This window comes from Salmo salar, chromosome ssa29 (genome assembly GCF_905237065.1).
Source record: "Salmo salar chromosome ssa29, Ssal_v3.1, whole genome shotgun sequence".
In the NCBI taxonomy this organism is placed as follows: Eukaryota; Metazoa; Chordata; class Actinopteri; order Salmoniformes; family Salmonidae; genus Salmo; species Salmo salar.
The window spans coordinates 9,103,430-9,123,580 of record NC_059470.1 but is presented as its reverse complement, the minus strand read 5'-3'; the positions used below and the strand labels follow the sequence as shown (position 1 = coordinate 9,123,580).

General features: G+C 42.1%; 1 protein-coding gene across 4 annotated transcripts in view; it reads right to left on the bottom strand.

Annotated features, from left to right (window-relative positions):
* Window positions 1–20,151, bottom strand: part of ptprn2 (protein tyrosine phosphatase receptor type N2) — a 278,523-nt gene that overhangs the window by 200,073 nt on the left and 58,299 nt on the right. For all 4 annotated transcript variants that reach the window (XR_006762692.1, XM_014180660.2, XM_014180659.2 and 1 more), the window contains exons 3-4: window positions 17,873–17,986; window positions 8,261–8,511 (exon numbers count right to left, since the gene is read on the bottom strand). Coding sequence is in view for 3 of the 4 variants with exons in the window: in XM_014180660.2 (XP_014036135.1) it covers window positions 8,261–8,511; window positions 17,873–17,986 (365 nt within the window). In the remaining variant the exon portion in view is untranslated. The remainder of the gene's footprint in view (window positions 1–8,260; window positions 8,512–17,872; window positions 17,987–20,151) is intronic.

Below are 20,151 nucleotides of genomic sequence, written 5' to 3'. Positions count from 1 at the left end.
TTTCCATGACTGACCAGGTGAATCCAGGTGAAAGCTATGATCCCTTATTGATGTCACTTCTTAACTCAGTGTGGATGAAGGTGATGAGACAGGTTAAAGAAGGGGTTTTAAGCCTTGAGACAATTGAGACATGGATTGTGTATGTGTGCCATTCAGAGGGTAAATGAGCAAGACAAAATATTTAAGTGCCTTTGAACGGGGTATGGTAGTAGGTGCCAGGCGCACCGGTTTGTGTCAAGAACTGCAACATTGCTGGGTTTTTCACGCTCAACAGAGTCAACATGGGCCAGCATCCCTGTGGAACACTTTCGACACCTTGTAGAGTCTATGCCCCGATGAACAGAGGGTGTTCTGAGGGCAAGGGTATATGCAGTGTATACTGCAGCAGGTAACAGCAGGTAACTTCGATTGTAAACTACATCAAAACCACATCCACTGAGTGCACACCTATTCACAAAACTATGTGGAGATATGGGATCAGAGACAATGTTCTATTTCACATCGAGGCTTGGTGGTTATCGAGGGGGAGTGTTAGAAAGATTTTTCACATTGAGAGAGGAACTGTTGTTATTCACAATGGATGTAAAAAAAAAACAGACTTGGTTGACTTTCTGTGTAATGAAAAGAAAATGTGTCTCCTTGCCTACAGTATGTAACAGACATATTTTGGAAACTGAACGAACTGAACGCAAGCATGCAGGGGAAATACAAAAACATTCTACAGACGAGTGACCGACACAGTGGATTCAGAGGAAAGAATTCTTATTGGAGAGAGAGTCTTTCAAAAGGGAACCATGCCCCCTTCCGTCGGCTGTGCATGTTTCTAACAGAAATCAGCATCAGTAAGTGTCCCACATGAATGATGACTGCTCACCTCCAATGCTTGGAAGAGCACTTTCGGACCTACTTCCCAATCTGTTTGACTGTGATCCTGGCTCACTTGACATGCCAGTAAGTGAAATCGAACAGCTGATCGAGCTGTCATGTGACTGAGTGCATTCACAGGTCAATACGGAGGAGTTTTGGTTCCTGACTCTAAGGGAATAGCCTGGCGTCTCCCTGTGAGCATTAATGTCACGTTCAAAACAACTGGGAGTTCCCAGTTCAAGACAACTGGGAAATCTGAAAAAAATCGTTTTCAACGGTCATCCAACTAGAGCCTCTTTCTAGAGCTCCAACTTTCCAACCTGAAGATCACTGACATCATGATTTGACCTCGTATTTTTCAGAGTTCTTGAAAGCACTATGAAACCCATGGTACCCTTCGCCAGCTCATATCTGTGTGAAGCTGGATTCAGTGCTCTCGTCTGCATTAAAACCAAATATCGATCCAGGTTGGATGTGACAGCAGAGATGAGGTGCTCACTGTCGACCACGCCCCAACTTTGAGAAGCTCCGACGCGGCATGCATCAAGCACGCCCATGTCATTAGTGGTGGTGAGATAAGATACATTATGGCAGACTAATTTGCAATTGACTATCATAGCCCCACATTAAAACTTCTTAGGGATAGGAGAAAGTATTTTCCATGTGGAGTGACACTGTTTGGTGCGCGTGAACTGGAACGCGCTTCACGTTGTTTTTATCTGGTATTGGAAACAGTTTATCCCGACTTAAATTGTAGCGATTATTTATGTTTTAGGATACCTGAGGTTGGATTAGGAACGTTGTTTGAAATGTTTGGACCAAGTTTACAGGTAACTTATTAGATACTTTGTAGTCATGTTGGGCAAGTTGGAACCGGTGTATTTCTGAATCAAACGCGCCAAATAAATGGACATTTTGGGGATATAAAGGACATTATTGAACAAAAGGACCATTTGTGATGTTTGTGGGACATTTTGGAGTGCCAACAGAAGAAGATCTTCAAAGGTAAGGCATTAATTATATCGTTATTTCTGCCTTTTGTGTCGCCTGCCTGGTTGAAAATTATTTTCATGTGTTTGTATGCGGGGCGCTGTCCTCAGATAGTCACATGTTCTGCTTTTGCCATAAAGCCTTTTTGAAATCTGACACTGCGGCTGGATTAACAAGAAATTAAGCTTTATTTTGATCTATTACACTTATATTTTCGGTTATCTTGAATATTGATATTTCTGTAGTTTGAATTTGGCGCTCTGCAATTTCACTGGATGTTGTCAAATCGATCCCGCTAAAAGTATGTGATGGTTGAGAAGACAATCAGAAATACTGTTAGAATGTTTTTCAATTGACTGCCATATCCCCAAATAAAAAAGTAAATGGCTGTTAATTACGTAATTTTTTTACATGGTTGGGGTCACAAGAATTTTCAGATATCAAAATGGGGTGGTATGCCAAAAAAGTTTGGGAACCCATGTGCTAAACTGTGTACGCATCCAATATAATTTGATTTGATTTTGAATTGGAACAAACATATGTCTTTCCATCTTTATATGACTTTATGACCTTATGAAGAAGAATGTACACTGCACATGGAGGTTGTTTAAAAAAATTATAAGAATTACCTCCGAACTATACTGGCATATTCCACAACTTCAGACTCTTTCAAGGCTGACTGTGCTCTTGTTCTTTTTCTCAAAAATCGTTACAGATCCAGGATTTTAACAGTTTTGTATAGCCTAAACGCAGGACAAAATGCAATCAAAAGCAAGCTGTCTTTTCAAATGCAACTTATTATGTGACTTGTTAAGCACATTTGTACTCCTGGACTTATTTAGGCTTGAAATAACAAATGTGTTGCAAGCTGTCTTTTCAAATGCAACATATTATGTGACTTGTTAGGCACATTTTTACTCCTGAACTTATTTAGGCTTGAAATAACAAATGGGTTGCAAGCTGTCTTTTCAAATGCAGCTTATTATGTGACTTGTCAAGCACATTTTTACTCCTGAACTTATTTAGGCTTGAAATAACAAATGGGTTGAATACTTATTGACTCGACATTTCAGCTTATCATTTTTTATTACATGTAATTTGTAAAAAATAAACATAATTCCACTTTGACATTATGATGTATTGTGTGTAAGCCAGTGACACAAAATCTCAATTTAATCCATTTTAAATTCAGGCTGTAACACAACAAAATGTGGAAAAAGTCAAGGGGTGTGAATACATCCCTGCACCAGGGTATCAAAGAACTATCAATGAATAATCATATCAATGGAATATGATGGAATCAGTGAATTAATGGCTTTTTTTTGTTCTACTCAGTCGTTCAAATGAGATACTAAGTTGTTCGAATGAGTTACTAAGTAATTCAAACATCGTTCAAACGATATACTAAATGTTGTTTTATTTGCCTTGGGCTTCAGGCTTCTGTATATATATTTTTTCTACCCAAGGTTGGAAAGGAAATGTTGTGATCGATTTAATAAACACAAGAGTCCAGCAGAATGGATAAAAGAGCGTGGCGGTACTTTCACACTACTTTATGGTAAATAACGCGGTAAATAACGCTTCACAACTTCAATTAATAATTTCTCTGAACAGGGGAAAAAACATCACCAGATTCACAGGGAATACATTACATAGTATGGAGAAGCAATACTTCAAGCCGCAGTTGCATACTACTGCAATCAATTAGCTTAATTTCTCCAAGATAAAATGTAATTCCAACAAAATAATGTTTCAAGAACGCCAATCCTACACACTGGAAAAAATGTGGTAAGTAGAACCATACAGGATTTTTCGGTTTGTCCCCACAGGGGAACCAGGGATGCTGGGTAGAACCCTCTATGTAGGCTTCTTCAAAGAGCCCCCTGTATATGGTTCTACCTAGAAACCTTTATGAAGGCTTCTGCCTAGAACCCTCTATAAAGGGTTGTACCAATAATAATTTTATAATCTAAAGGTTCTTCCTAGAACCGTCTATGAATGGTTCTACCGAGAACCCTTTCATCTTGGTTGTACGGTCGTCTCAAATAAAACTATGAAGGATCTCGGCGTTACTCTGGACCCTGATCTCTCTTTTGACGAACATATAAAGACTATTTGAAGGACAGCTTTTTTTACATGTTCGTAACGTTGCAAAAATCATAAAGATTCTGTCCAAAAATGTGGCAGAAAAGTTAATCCATTCTTTTGTCACTTTGAACCTAGACTACAGCAATGCGAAAACTTTCCGGCTACCAGGATAAAGCGCTAAATAAACTTCAGTTAATGCCAAACACGGCTGCTAGAATCTTGACTAGGACCCCAAAATTTGATCATATTACTCCAGTGCTAGCCTCTCTACACTGGCTTCCTGTTAAGGCCAGGGCTGATTTCAAGGTTTTACTGCTAACCTACAAAGCATTACATGGGCCTGCTCCTACCTATCTCTCCGATTTGGTCTGCCGTACATACCTACACATACGCTACGGTCACAAGACGCAGGCCTCCTTATTGTCCCTAGAATTTCTAAGCAAACAGCTGGAGGCAGGGCTTTCTCCTATAGAGCTCCAGTTTCATGGAATGGTCTGCCTATCCATGTGAGAGACGCAGACTCGGTCTCGACCTTTAAGTCTTTATTGAAGACTCATCTCTTCAGTAGGTCCTGTGATTGAGTGTATTCTGGCCCAGGGATGTGAAGGGGAACGAAAAGGCACTAGAGCGACCAACCGCCCTTGCTGTCTCTGCCTGGCCGGTTCCCCTCTCTCCACCGTGATTCTCTGCCTCTAACCCTATTATGGGGGCTGAGTCACTGGCTTACTGGTGCCCTTCTATCCCGTACCTAGGAGGGGTGCGTCACTTGTGTGGGTTGAGTCACTGACGTGATCTTCCTGTCCGGGTTTGGCGCCCCCATCGGGTTCGTGCCGTGGGGGAGATCTTCGTGGGCTATACTCAGCCTTGTCTCAGGGTAGTGAGTTCGTGGTTTGAAGATATCCCTCTAGTGGTGTGGGGCCTGTGCTTTGGCAAAGTGGGTGGGGTTATATCCTGCCTGGTTGGCCCTGTCTGTGGGTATTGTCGGACGAGGCCACAGTGTCTCCTGACCCCTCCTGTCTCAGCCTCCAGTATTTATGCTGCAATAGTTTATGTGTCGGGGGGGGGGTTAGGGTCAGTCTGTTATATCTGGAGTATTTCTCCTGTCTTATCCGGTGTCCTGTGTGAATTTAAGTATGCTCCCTCTAATTCTCTCGCTCCCTCTCCCTCTCCTCCCAGAGGACCTGAGCCCTGGGACCATGCCTCAGGTCTACCTGGCCTGATGACTCCTTTCTGTCCCCAGTCTACCTGGTCGTGCTGCTGCTCCAGTTTCAACTGTTCTGCCTGCGGCTATGGAACCCTGACCTGTTCCCCGGACGTGCTACCTTGTCCCAGACCTGCTGTTTTCGACTCTCTCTCTCTACCGTACATACTGTTTCTAACTCTGAATGCTCGGCTATGAAAAGCCAACTGACATTTACTCCTGAGGTGCTGACCTGTTGCACCCTCTACAACCACTGTGATTATTGTTATTATTATTTGCCCTGCTGGTCATCTATGAACCTTTGAACATCTTGGCCATGTAGTGTTATAATCTCAACCCGGCACAGCCAGAAGAGGACTGGCCACCCCTCAAAGCCTGGTTCTCTCTAGGTTTCTTCCTAGGTTCCTGCCTTTCTATGGAGTTTTTCCTAGCCACCGTGCTTCTACATCTGCATTGCTTGCTGTTTGGGGTTTTAGGCTGGGTTTCTGTATAGCACTGTGACATCTGCTGATGTAAAAAGGGCTTTATAAATACATTTGATTGATCTAGTGATGTTACGTTTGATACCGGAGCTCCGAGGCATGCGTCGGAATCACTAAGCAGCCGACTTCGAAAACAGTGTTCCGATGACTTTATCAGCAGTACGTCATCAATGACGTCCGAAGCTTCGTTTCACCACGTGCTTTTTCAAACCGTGTGTTGCACAGTGGTTCCAGTGCTTTCTTCGATTCCAAACGCCAACCTCTACTGCACACCGTACTTACAAGTATAGTCAGGATTTTGTACAAAAACTTTCACCTGACTGGTAGCTTAGCAGGCAGAGTAGGGAACCATGGAACATTCAGGGACATGAGCGTATGAGGTCAAATCCTGTGAAGACATTATTTTGAAAATGATTTTATGCGAAACCACACTTTCTGCACTGTTCTTCAAACAATTTATTTTATTTAGTATAGTATAAGGTTCTGTCTGAAGCATCTTACAAAATGCCAAAGTTTCCGTTTTTGAAAGATTGTCAACTTGAAGGCAAAAAAGGGAAGCATGATGTACAGTAAGATGCAAACCTGGTATTCCAACTGATTATAGGCTAACTAACAAAGCCAATGACTTACCACAGTGAAGAAAAATGTATTTTTGATCATTTTTGATAATCACACGCTGCTATTTATTGCTGACCAGCTAATGTGCATTGTGAAAAGATAATGAAGCTCCGAGTGATGAACCGTTTTCGGGCGCAATTTGGTGAAAGCGCCGTAGCCTTCAGGGAGCCTCGGTTTCCCATCACTACTATTATCTTTTGAGGGTTCTTCCTAGAACCCTCTATGAGCGGGTAGAACCACCAGGCTTACATTACATATATCATAAGGCTTTTCTTTGAAGGCCTAGTTATACCCTAACACAGTGGTGTCAGGAATCTCCTGGTTTATTGGCCACGTCAGGCCTGCAAGTTACATTATTCTGGCTTGCAAAGTGATGTGTAATTCTTATTGGAATCCAACCAGAGTTAGGATATCCAACAAGTGGAATTGTTACTCACCCACAACCTGCATTCAGAATGACTGCCAGGGTAGGGACGATTAAACTCTGAGACTACCTCAATCATCTAAACTAGAACAACCATCTCAGTTAGTTTAGAAAACTGTATGTTATTTATCTTTGTGTAGCATAAAATGTATCAACCAATCAATGTACATGCAAAACCCCAGATATTACAGTAAAACAAATAATTCAGAATCCTTTGACTTAGAAAGAACCCTTGTCTTCCAAAAAGGGATCTTCTGATCAAAAAGGTTCTTGATAGAACCCTATCAGTCCACAAACACCCCTGTTGGAACCCTGTTTTTAAGAAGGGTAACTACAGAAACAACTTCAGAACAATCTGGCTTGCTGAAATGATGTGGAACGACTCACCACACCTAATGTCTATATATAATGTTATACAGTGATCGGGGGAAGGGATGGCGAGATCATCAGTGTTATGACAGGTTTCTGATATAAAAAAGAAGCAGCCTAGGCTTGGGCACGCAGGACAGGATATGAATAGATTTATTTCAAAGACAACTGCCCTTGTAAATTGCATATAGAAATTCTGAAGGAGATAGTGTCACTCAACAACCATTTTATACATTTTCACAACAGACTTGATAAAAACGCTTATCTCCCCATCAAACTGAGCACCACTAGCTTCTCATAATCCAACCCAGAAACCACAAAATTAAAGCAGTAGATTCAAAACAGTGGAGGCTGCTGAGGGGAGGACGGCTCATAATAACGGTTGGGAAGGAGTTAATGGAATTGTATCAAACATATGGTTTCCATTCCAGCCATTACTATGAGCCGCCCTAACCTCAGCAGCCTCCACTGATTGAAAAGTAAGACATTTGACAATGACAAGCATTAACAATATTATGGGTAGATACTTTGACACAATAAACACAAGGATAAGGCCTTAGACTACTAGGCCGTGATAATGAGTGTGTATGCTATCTTCCTTCTTTGTTTTGTTCTGTCCCTACCATGGCATTAGAGAGATAATGTGATTCTCCCCAGCTCGGGTGTATTGGGAGACCCTAATGGCATTAACCCAGCGGGATGGGCCTCAGCCATTCATGCTAACCATGTTTGTCATCCACTATCCCACAATGCAACAAAGAACACCGCCTCGTCACGAAGGAGGGTCCTGAACTCCTCAACTCTGGATGCCATCATCGCTATGGTAAAACAGCAATAGGAAGTAGCGGGGCAGCTCTGGGGTTGGCTGGGATGTGGGGCGTTATTCATGCAACCCCACGGGGTTCTGCCTTAAATACGGTGATGAGATATAGATAGTAAAGGAGTGATAGAACCCCCTTTCTAAATGGGGATCATCCATGCTCAGCGGGATAGATGACAGGAGAAAAAGGAAACAAAAGCAGTGCAGAGCAGAGCCAACGTCGCTGCCCCCTGCCTATATGGTTTCTTCCTCATGCATTAGGACAGAAAGAAAAAAATAACATGGAGGCCCTGGTTAACCAAGGATGAGGCCTCTCTCTCAACGGTCCCCTATAGCTACCAAATGCAGGTGGCTTGGAACTCTTCCCCTCGCATGGAATGGTTTCTCTATCGGGCCCTTACCTGATTGAGGGGCCCCTCTCGCTGGAGCTCCTGGCGAGTAGTGCCAGCAGACTGGGGAAGGAGACCCAGCTCTTGAAGGTACTTCTGGACGCTCCTGCTAAGTTTCGCCTCCCCCGTCTTCAGCTTCCTGTCTCCACCATAGCGTGTCAGGGAGGCAGAGGGGGGGTCTGGCCTTCGGATGGGAACCTTGCGTAGCTTGGACAGCTCTCTGGAGATCACATGCTGGGTGGTGGCATCCTGCCATGTCAACCCTAGAGATGGAGTCGAGTAAAGCAATGTTAAACCATGGTCATATTCATTAGTGTACACAGTAGCAAAACGCTTTGCAATTGTAAATTAAAACAAGCTTCTATTGGACGAGTACAGGCAGTCCCTCCCCGTTTCTGTCCGTTTTCTTCCGTTTGGTGTCTAGTCTATACGACCCAGAATACCAACACATATCATTCCTCTGTGTTATAAATATAAAAGTAAACACTGTTTAGATAAAACACAATTCTATGAGAAAACATTGAGACAGCAACAAAACGGAGGGTCATGCAGTCAGAGTACACAGTAGCGTGTAATTATCTGGCTGTGGCCTGTCTTGAAATCTGATGACAGCGAACCTGAGGAAAAAGCAAAGCAATGCATGGCGCCCTCCCAGCGAGTCAACAAGCCCTGCGAGAATGTCACGCCGCAGCCAAAGCCACACCAACATCTCCACTAATTGCCAACACATACTCAGAATGCAAGGCTCCCGGGCACGGGCACAACATTGCGTTGCCAAGGCCAGATGGAGCTACCCAGGCAAGAAGAGACCCAAAACAACATGGATGTCTGGCCTCATTCCCAAAGAGCCAACAGGAACGTCTGCATTCCACTGCAGAAAAGCACACAGAAATACCACCGATAATGTAATAATGCAGTATTCATCTGCATGAGCCAAGATGGTCAGACATGGAATGCAGTTTTACTGTTATTCTAAAAGCATTGACAAATTATTTTAATGAGAAGACTTGTTATTGGAAAGTATGGGTGTTATATTTCACAATTATTTCAGGTATTCTCTCTCCCTTCTACATCTACATTGCTTGCTGTTCGTGGTTTTAGGCTGGGTTTCCGTGTGGCTCTTCGTGACATCTGCTGATGAAAAAGGGCTTTAGAAATACATTTGATTGACTGATACAAATGTAGCTCTCATAGAGGTCCTCTTTTTGAGAGACATTTTCTGATGATGCTCACTGAGTGTACAAAACAGTAGGAACACCTTCCTAATATTGAGTTGCACCCTCTTTTGTCCACAGAACAGCCTCAATTCGTCAGGGCAAGGACCCTACAAGGTGTCAAAAGCATTCCACAAGGATACTGGCCCACGTTGACTCAAATGTTGACTCCCACAGTTGTGTAAAGCTGTCTGGATGTCCTTTGGTTGGTGTACCATTCTTGATACACACGGGAAACTGTTGAGCGTGAAAAACCCAGCAGTGTTGCAGTTCCCCCCCCCCCCTTTCTAGCTCTGACTCTGCTAATAGCTACTGTATTGAGGAATAATGTACTTTCTATGCCTGTGATATGTAGTTGTCCCACCTAGCTATCTTAAGATGAATGCACTAACTGTAAGTCGCGTCTGCTAAATGACTAAAATGTAAAAATGTGCTCAAACTTGTGCGCCTGGCACCTCCTACCATACCCCCTTCAAAGGCGCTTAAATATTTTGTCTTGCCCGTTCACCCTCTGAATCTCATACACACAATCCATGTCTCAATTGTCTCAAGGCTAAAAAATACTTCTTTAACCTGTTTCCTCCCCTTCATCTGCACTAATTGAAGTGGATTTAACAAGTGACATCAATAAGAGATCATAGCTTTCACCTGCTCAGTCTATTTCATGGAAAGATCAGGTGTTCCTAATGTTTTGTACACTCAGTGCAGAGGAGAACAATAGGCTAGCAGCCAGCCAGGACAGGAATATTTCACCAAAAGTGTCTACATATGACTTCATTAGCTTGGCCACTGATGTATCCCATGATACCTCTGAATAGACCACGGAGCGTATAGGGTAGGTGTTATCGAACGTAACCCAACCGTCAGCCCCATCACAACACATCCTCCCATCTACTATTTGTAGTGTAGTATATAGGGAATATGATGCCATTTGGGAAGCAAGCCTAAGTGTTCCATACATTAGTGCAGTAGTAGTTATTATGGGGCCATCAGGACAGATGGGGGGAGAGGCAGGTCCAGTTGAATCCATAAAGGACCCATAAAATATCTACCGCTAGAGAGGTGGGAGTTCATTCATTGTTGTTTGAATCCCAGATGGCCCCATTGTTAAAACCAGAACACTGTCTGTGGCTAAATGCAGCTGTTAATTAGCACCTAGCCATTTGTGCGGTGGGAGAGGAGGCTTTGAGAGAGAGAGAGAGAGAGAGAGAGAGAGAGAGAGAGAGAGAGAGAGAGAGAGAGAGCTAGCTGCTGAGGAAATTGTCTATGACTGTCTGTTTGTAACTGTCCCCCAAAAATAAATGTAGGAATATCTGTGAGGAAACAAAGTCATAAACATTCTGCGGAATAATAGGGTCATTCTCACGAAACTGACATTTTTATCGAAATTTCCTCTTGGATCACTGAGATTAGAATCTGTATTCATCTATTTCATATTTATTATCATGTTTTTTGATCAGATATTATGCATTTTACCACAATTTCTAAAATTACCAACTCAAAAATTATTATTACCGCAAAAACAACAAAAAAGTCATAAACAAATCAATTTCTAATACTTTTTAACATTCTCCCCTAATGAATAGGCCTGAATTAAACATAACAATGAAAATACAAATATTTAAAATTCAATTATTAAATTGTATTTCGTAATTTACACTATATATACAAAAGTATGTGGACACCCCTTCAAATTAGTGGATTCAGCTATTTCAGCCACATCCATTGCTGACAGGTGTAAAATCGAACACACAGGCATGCAATTTCAAATAAACAAACATTGGCAGTATATTGGCTTTACTGAAGAGCTCTGTGACTTGAAACGTGGCACCGTCATAGGATGCCACCTTTCCAACAAGTCAGTTCATCAAATTTCTGCCCTGCTAGAGCTGCCCCGGTCAACTGTAAGTGCTGTTTTTGTGAAGTGGAAACATCTTGAAGCAGCAACGGCTCAGCCACGAAGTGGTAGGCCACACAAGCTCACAGAATGGGACCACCGAGTGCTGAAGCGTGTAAGAATTGTCTCTCCTCGTTTGCAACACTACCAAGTTCCAAACTGCTTCTGGATGCAACGTCGGGAGAACTGTTCGTCTGGAGCTTCATGAAATGGGTTTCCATGGCCTAGCAGCCGCACACAAGCCTAAAATCATTATGCCAAGCATCGGCTGGAGTGGTGTAAAGCTCGCCGCCATTGGACTCTGGAGCAGTGGCAACGCATTCTCTGGAGTGATGAATCACGCTTCATCATCTAGCAGTCTGACGGACGAATACGCCCCAATTCATAGTTCCAACTGTACAGTTTGGTGGAGGAGGAATAATGGTCTGGGGCTGTTTTTCATGGGTTGGGCTAAGCCCCTTAGTTCCAGTGAAGGGAAATCTTAACGCTACATCATACAATTACATTCTAGATGATTCTGTGCTTCCAACTTTATGTCAGCAGTTTGGGGAAGGCCCTTTCCTGTTTCAGCCTGACAATGCCCCCGTGCACGAAGCGAAGTCCATACAGAAATGGTTTGTCGAGATCGGTGTTGAAGAACTTGACTGGGCTGCACAGAGCCCTGACCTCAACCCCATCGAACACCTTTGGGATGAATTGGAACGCCAACTGCGAGCCAGGCCTAATCGCCCAACATCAATGCACGAACTCACTAATCCTCTTGTGGCTGAATGGAAGCAAGTCCCTGCAGCAATGTTCCAACAGCTAGTGGAAATCCTTCCCAGAAGAGTGGAGGCTGTTATAGCAGCAAATGGGGGACCAACTCCATATTAATGTCCATGATTATGGAATGAGATGTTTGACGAGTAGGAGTCTGCATACTTTTGGTCATAGTATATCCCATTACTGTAACACATAACCTCTTTTTATCATTACCGTAATACTATCAGATTATGCCAAAATTGCTAAAGTATACATTTTATTTTTCCTAACATTTCCTATATATTGGTGCATACAGTAATGATGAGCAGGTTTCGGAGATGAGACTGCATGTTTCGGTATGAGTGTTGCATAGTTTGCCATTCAAAAACTGTACTGATCTCTATCATAGATTAAGTAATCCCAAATGATTTTGCAAGATACTAAAATCACTGATCTTAATGCAGTTGACTAAAATACCTCTAATTTCAGTATAAGTATACGTACTGTAATTACATGCATGCATTTTCAAAAGTCAGAAGTGGACTTTTTGGGGGAATAAATCATTTACAGGTAATATTGGTGTATTATGACATGGCTATTTGTGGTTGTAAGTTATTGCAGATGTATTTATGGATTCAATGGGATCCTTTGGGCAAATGGCACAACACAATATGCCTCTAAAGTATCTGAAGAAACTCACATATGGGCCAACAACTGTCTTGGGATATCAAACAACAGTATAGTGGTAATGAGAAATGTGGGTTTCAGTACAGGTGCACATGTCAACATGGAGGATATCCTCCTTTAAGTGGTGGGGTTGCTCTGAAACACAAACTGCAGATGTTGGGTTATGTGACGGTCGTCAAAAGGAGTAGACCAAGGTGCAGCGTGGTAAGTGCTCATATTTCTTTATTGTAACTCAGAACACTAAATCAAAATAATAAACAACGAAAAACGAACGTCACGTTCTGCAGGTTTACTGAGCTGTACAAAAACAAGATCCCACACTGAAGGAGGGAAAAAGGGCTGCCTAAGTATGATTCCCAATCAGAGACAACGATAGACAAGCTGCCTCTGATTAGGAACCATACTCAGCCAATCAAAGGAAAAAACAACATAGAAATATAACACAGACTGCCCACCCCACACCCTGACCTAACAAAATAGAGAAATAAACCGTCTCTCTCAGGTCAGGGCGTGACAGGTTAAAGTAAGTTAAATGGGGTTTATGCACCCCATATTTATTGACAACCCTACTTAATCAAATAACTGTTGTACTGTATTACCAAAAATCTATACAGTAGGTTCAAGGAGCAGTCCTAGTAAATAAATAATGTTACCAGCACAGCATACCCAGTGACTATACACTAGAATTAGCTTATTATCATTACTGAAATGAAAATTCTAATTACCCCAAAATTACGTGGCAATGAGAAATGTGGGTTTCGGTACTGAGAGGCCCTTAGATCAATCTGGAAATGATAGGAGTCAGCAAGCATTTGAAAACATCACTAAAGTCAATTTATGCCTCCATTTTGGTAAGGTAATGGTTGTCTGACTTTTTCCCAATTTGAGCTTTTTAGCCGTTTCGGTAATGAGAAGGTCAAGTGGGGTAAAGGGGGTGTTTGAGAATAAGAACCTAATTCTGAAGGCATATAAGCGAATAAATTTAATTATAATTAACTTGTGCTCACCTAAGGACTACTCATCGAGATGATACATTATGGGGAAATAAAACTGTACTTTTGTATTTAAAAACTGTACTTTTTACAGGAACTTGAAAAAGAATTCCGGTAATTAGAAACGTCCACAGACACTGTTTTTACGTAATACATATTATAGTTTAATGTAAACTTTAACTACTATACAATTTATATTATTTCTGGACAAACTACAGTAACATATTTTGTGTTTTATTCAAATAACTTAGGTTTTTCTAAAGTAAGATTGTATAAAATGACCTGAGGATTTAAATCTGGCGAAAATGTAACTGATTGAAAATAAGACACTTTGCCAAAAACTTTAAATCTTACGTCTTGAGAATGATGATTGCAAGTTTTGTAACAAAATCAGCTACAGACGTGTTTAAAACTGGTTTGATGAGAATCACCCAATAGCATTCATCAGAGCACTGTTGCAGCAGTTGGCATTCCTATTTATAGAAACCCAGAAGGTGTGCTCAAATCAACTGTGGACTGAGAACAGTCCAACCAGTACATGTTCTGACTCAAGAGTTGCTCTCATTTTATACCTAATATTCCCACTTTCACATACCATAAAATAAGTAAGACCTATGTTCCAAAAGTACTACCAGATCTAAAATCTTCAACACAAAATACAGCTGGGACTATTAGCTTAGCTATAAAATAGGTTATGTAGCCGACATTTGTGAGTCTGTGTATATGTACACATCTTTGACAGTAAACTGTATGTAATGTATGTGTAACAGAGTGTGGGTGAGAAATTACATATTGTATGCAAACCTGGGTTCAAATTATATTTGAAGTCATTTCAAATACTTTCGTTGGGTTTAGTTGAGCTTGCCTGGCGCAATGGGACCTATAGTATAGGCACAAAACTGCGAAACCCACCCATCCGGAACTACAGGCAGGCTAAATTTGAATTATAAAAGTATTTGAAAGAGTTCAAATGGTATTTGAACCCAGGTCTGGTTGTATGTTTTGCTGTTGTGGAAGATACACCTCAACACAAAGACACACATATACCCTAAGTACATAGAACCTCTGGAGAGGAGGAAGATCAGTGGTGCTGAAGTTAAACACTGTCTGTTTGTGGTCATTGCATCTCCCTGACTGGCTAGGTGATCATACCACTGATGCAAATGTCACAATGCATTATCTTACTTTGCTTGTCTTGAGAAGAAGTGAAAATTCACTCTGCCTTGCACATGGATCAAGGTGATGCTGAAGGATCAACCAACTGTAGAGAGCAGGGACCCTTGTCGTTATTACAGATAGTCAGAGCCTGTGGTTAAGTGGTAACGCTCCCTGGCTCTAAAGGAATATATGCTTCTCCTCCTCTCACACACTTCAAATTTGACTTTAAGTGTTTGTAGTCAATTTTGTCGTCACTATGGATTTCACCTATCACTTAGCCTTGCTTAGCAAAGCTTCTAGTTACAGATCAGGTTGTCTGTAGATCAGGTTGTCTGTAGAACACGCACGCACACACACACACACACACACACACACACAGAGAGAGAGACCTTGAACCAGACGCCTTGAATGCTTTGCAGCTTCGCTATATGAAGTATGGACACACTGTGTTTGCACGTTGTGAATCCCAAAGTCGCCTCGGCACATAGAGCCATCGATGCAGTCTAATATAAAAGTAATTTGCAGTGGATGACAGTGTCTTGCACTCCAAGGCGGCATGTGGAAAATGTAATAGCCGACAATGCTCCTTCCAAGTAGGGATACCGCCAAACAAAGCAAGGAACACGAAGACAAAATAAACCCTTTTTGTGCCGGGTCAATTTCTATTGATCTAATGACATTGGATGTTGTGTGCAGAGATTAGACTGCATGATTTCGTCTACGGTGACTCCGATGCAAAATAAAGTTTATTGCAAATCGATGCCGTTGAAGTCCCCCCCCCTCGTCTTTTCTTCTACTCCATTTAGGTTTCAGTACAATAGTCTCAATCACCCTGTCTGCTCTTCAACAGGGGAGCTGAACTAAACATCTCAAAGATGACAGACACCTCAATAAGGAGCAATGCTAAAGCCGATAAGATCCAAAACACAATGAAGCGTAGACTGACTCGTCTGAAGATAGCGCCACTCAGTCTTTAGACATGGTTCTAAGAGACAGGGTCGCAAGCAAATCTGAGCCGGGTTGAACTGGAGCCCAAGACTGTGCAGCGCCATCGAAAGTGTGTGATGGAGGGGTGACGTCATGTCTCCTGTCTTTCCGTCTGCATTTGAACACAACGTCAGTCAGACACAGACAAACGTCTCCCAGCGACAGACATTTCAGAGATATTAACACCTGGAGAAATAGCTCGAACAAACGGACGCACCAACTCTCGTCCTCCCTCTCATCCTCCTCAGTCTCATCTGTTTATTTCAGAGAAGTTATTACAATAAATGCTGTGGTCTCACACTGTGCCTAATATTGCCTAATATTCATTACGGCGTTTGTAATTTCCTATGGATGCGCGCTTTTTCAATGCTTTAAAAAAAAATGGTTTTCTACAGTTGTTTACGCCTGTTATAAAAGATTACGCTTAGAGTGGCCTGTAAAGCCAATTAGCAGGGAGAGGTTAGTGCTGAAGGTATTTGCTGCCCTCTGCTGCGACAGCCTATAGTTGCAGATGCTTGTGATAGTCTTGTAGCCAGATTTCAACTGAGGATAATGATATTGGATGTTATAAATGTTGCATAAATGTGAATGAGACATGAAATTACCAGTGGCGGTTCTAGACCATTTCAACTGGGGGGGGGCCAAGCTGGGGCCAGTTGTAATGTTAGAGGGGCCCGTTACATTAGACGTTATTGTTGTCATATCGTTTTCTTCACTGCATTGCAGGCAAAAGACCATGTTCATAATCATCATCGTTGCCACTGTCTAATAACAGATGTAAAAAAAGAACGATAGCAAAAATTAGTTATGTAAAAATCATTTCATACTCCACATTTAGGGGGGCCACAAGGGGGTCCAAAATTGTTGTCACAGGGGCACTGCCCCCCCCCCCAGAACCGCTAGTGGATATTACATACATCGTTTTAATTTGATTAATTTAAAACATTCATGAATGAAAGCATATATTTATTTCGGTAAAACCTAATGTTGAAACTAACCTGAGCCAAACAATCAACTGTCTAACACCTTCCTTTATTTAGTTCCATTGGATACACTTCCGCTAGAGAGAGTGAGCTGACTAGCCTAGTGAATCCATTTGTGCTAATACACTGTGTCAATTAAAAGGCTTCTCTGGTCCTGGCTGGAGGCACCAAACTATTGGTCACTTTCATGTGCCAGCCGTGACAGACAGCGGAAGAACATTAGAGAGAGAGAGAGAGAGAGAGAGGGAGTGAGAGAGAGAGAGAGAGAGAGAGAGAGAGAGAGAGAAGGAAAGTGAGTGTGAGAGAGAGATCAACCCATACGTCTGTACAACCCACACATGGAGTAGCGTCATCTGGAAAACAGATTGACAGAGACATAGAAAAGAGGGAGACATACTGTACACCAAAGTAATATCTAGAGAACTAAATAATGCCAAGATCATGGCGATCCAAATCAATAAAATGGAGATCCACTTTTTTTCCAGGACACCGGCCATATGTTTCAACTGTGTTCTCTCTCCTCTTGTTTGAGGACATCCCTGGGCCTGTTTTGTGTCCTGTTCGCCTGTATCTACCCTGTTTAACAAGCACATTAGCTGCCGTGCTCCCATTAATGGAGCAGGAGAGGCCGTCTAATGCAATTACGCCGCATGCAGCACCGTCACTCATCCACGTAATTAGCACCAAATGTCCTGCAATCATACAAGCCAATTAGATTCCTGGTGCCGTTATATGATCAGGGCACAACAATGGCCTGTGTGTGGTATATTACCTGTACTTTACCTCTTTGCCACATTTGCAGCTTGAACGTTGGGCTTGCTTTCACATAATGAGAGCTGAAATCCTGTATTATAATGTCTGGAAGGACGAACAGACCAAACAGACACACACACACACATCTTTACAGACGACACAGAGACAGACAGAAAGACAAGCAGGCACGCAGGCAGACAAACAGAAAGCACCTTTGTGGGCCAATTTCTGTAGGAGAGTCTTGAGGCGCTGTAGAGCAGAGGCTGACGCATCGTAGGTGTACAGGTCCGCACCGGGTAACTCCAGACACCTTCCAAACACTCCGTCTAGAAGAGAACACACATACAGTTATACACACACTGTCATCAAACAGATCATGTACTGCAGTGACAGACATATGAGGATAATGGAGTTCTGGGAAAGGGTTAACTAACTTGTCAAAGCAATGACAACAGTACAGCGCTTTAGGATTGCTACTCTTGAGGGTGAAACAATCTTTTACAACCTTCGTATAAAAGCTGAAGTTGTGTGTTCCCTGCAGTTTCTTGTAAGCTTGGAGTTCCTATTTGGGAAGCTAGTCGCTGACACTTTTTTTGACAGCAATGCGATAAGCACCAGGCCATCATTGGAGCCGAGACGTTATCAGGGACCCTGTTATCTCCCTATCAGCAGGCCGCTTGCTTCGCCAAACGCAGGTTCCTAGGCAACCCACGGCGGAGCTCCTACCTGGTCATTAATTCAATGGTTATCTGGACTGGAGGAGCACGCTGGGACGGCTGAGAGACTGGGGGTCAGGATACCGTGTGAGGAATATAAATGACCCGGCCACACGCCGTCGTTTCACAGTCAGGGAGAGAAAGAATATCCATGTGTCTCGTCTTCTTCAAAATCCCAAAATACATCAAACTCCAGTCGAAGCCGAACTCAAAGTTGAAAGCATCATGACTCATCATCTATGTATGTGCGTGTGAGTGAAAGAGAGAGACTAATGATGTGAACTTCGTGCTGCACCACAGGACAACCTGATCTACAGTCAGTGCTCATTTACTGTGCTTTGCCGGCAGTGGCAATTAATGACACCATGGCTTGACTGACACCCTACACTAACATGCCTGTTCAAATCTGTTTATATTTACATGTGCATTTATTTATTTAACATTTGTTTATTTACACATGCCATTTATCCGTTTATTTTCTATGTTCAGAAGCAGGTGCGCTGTCATCACTCAACCTATCATGAGAGCTTAACTAATCTTAGTTTTGCTTCTTTGCATTAATAAAATGAATTGACTAGGTTTATCCTATGCATTACTACACACCAATAGTCACCATCTTTCAGCTGCAGCTCATTTGATAACTTTTTAATTACAGGCCTGTGCTGAACGTTGAGTGTCTGATAATTACAACGATAATAATACCGTCAGCCTCAGCTACTAATTTGAATCTTCTTTGAAATGAAAAGGCAGTGTTTCCCTGCGTTGCTTCTGTAGCCTGTGACCCATGTAATGACGGCTCTCTGCGGGAGAAAGCCTTTCGAAGGGAAAATGAACATAAACAACACGTAAATACAGTGCATTTTATTTTCGCACTCCGCATATACAAGCTGACAGAATAACGTCACGTTTCCATGTAGTTATACAGAGCACTACAGATAGGTAACCTACTGTATGTCTGAATGACAACAGGAAAGAAGGATAAAAAATATAAGTGAGATGAGGAAAGGGGGAAACGAAGAATGCTCAAGATAAGACAAATTTGATATATGTTGAGAATCATGACTATGGTTATCATGATTATGAGAAGCTATTATTTCAGTGTAAACAGACAGTTTTACAAAATGAGTTTATAACAATGTAGTAGAGATGACATAATAGATGAACAGACGACAGTGACATAACAAGCGACATGCTATTTTGCTATTTTGTGCTCCTTCACCAGTTTCCATGACAACTGCCACAGTTAATGTGTTGTTTCCTCCACAGTTGACAGGACATTCCCAGCAGACAACACACATAATCCTGCACAGACACACATCAGATGCACACACACATACACACACACACACAGTATACACATGCACATACAGTGAGGGAAAAAAGTATTTGATCCCCTGCTGATTTTGTACGTTTGCCCACTGACAAAGAAATGATCAGTCTATAATTTTAATGGTAGGTTTCTTTGAACAGTGAGAGACAGAATAACAACAAAAAAATCCAGACAAACGCATGTTAAAAATGTTATAAATTGATTTGCATTTTAATGAGGGAAATAAGTATTTGACCCCCTCTCAATCAGAAAGATTTCTGGCTCCCAGGTGTCTTTTAAACAGGTAACGAGCAGAGATTAGGAGCACACTCTTAAAGGGAGTGCTCCTAATCTCAGTTTGTTACCTGTATAAAAGACACCTGTCCACAGAAGCAATCAATCAGATTCCAAACTCTCCACCATGGCCAAGACCAAAGAGCTCTCCAAGGATGTCAGGGACAAGATT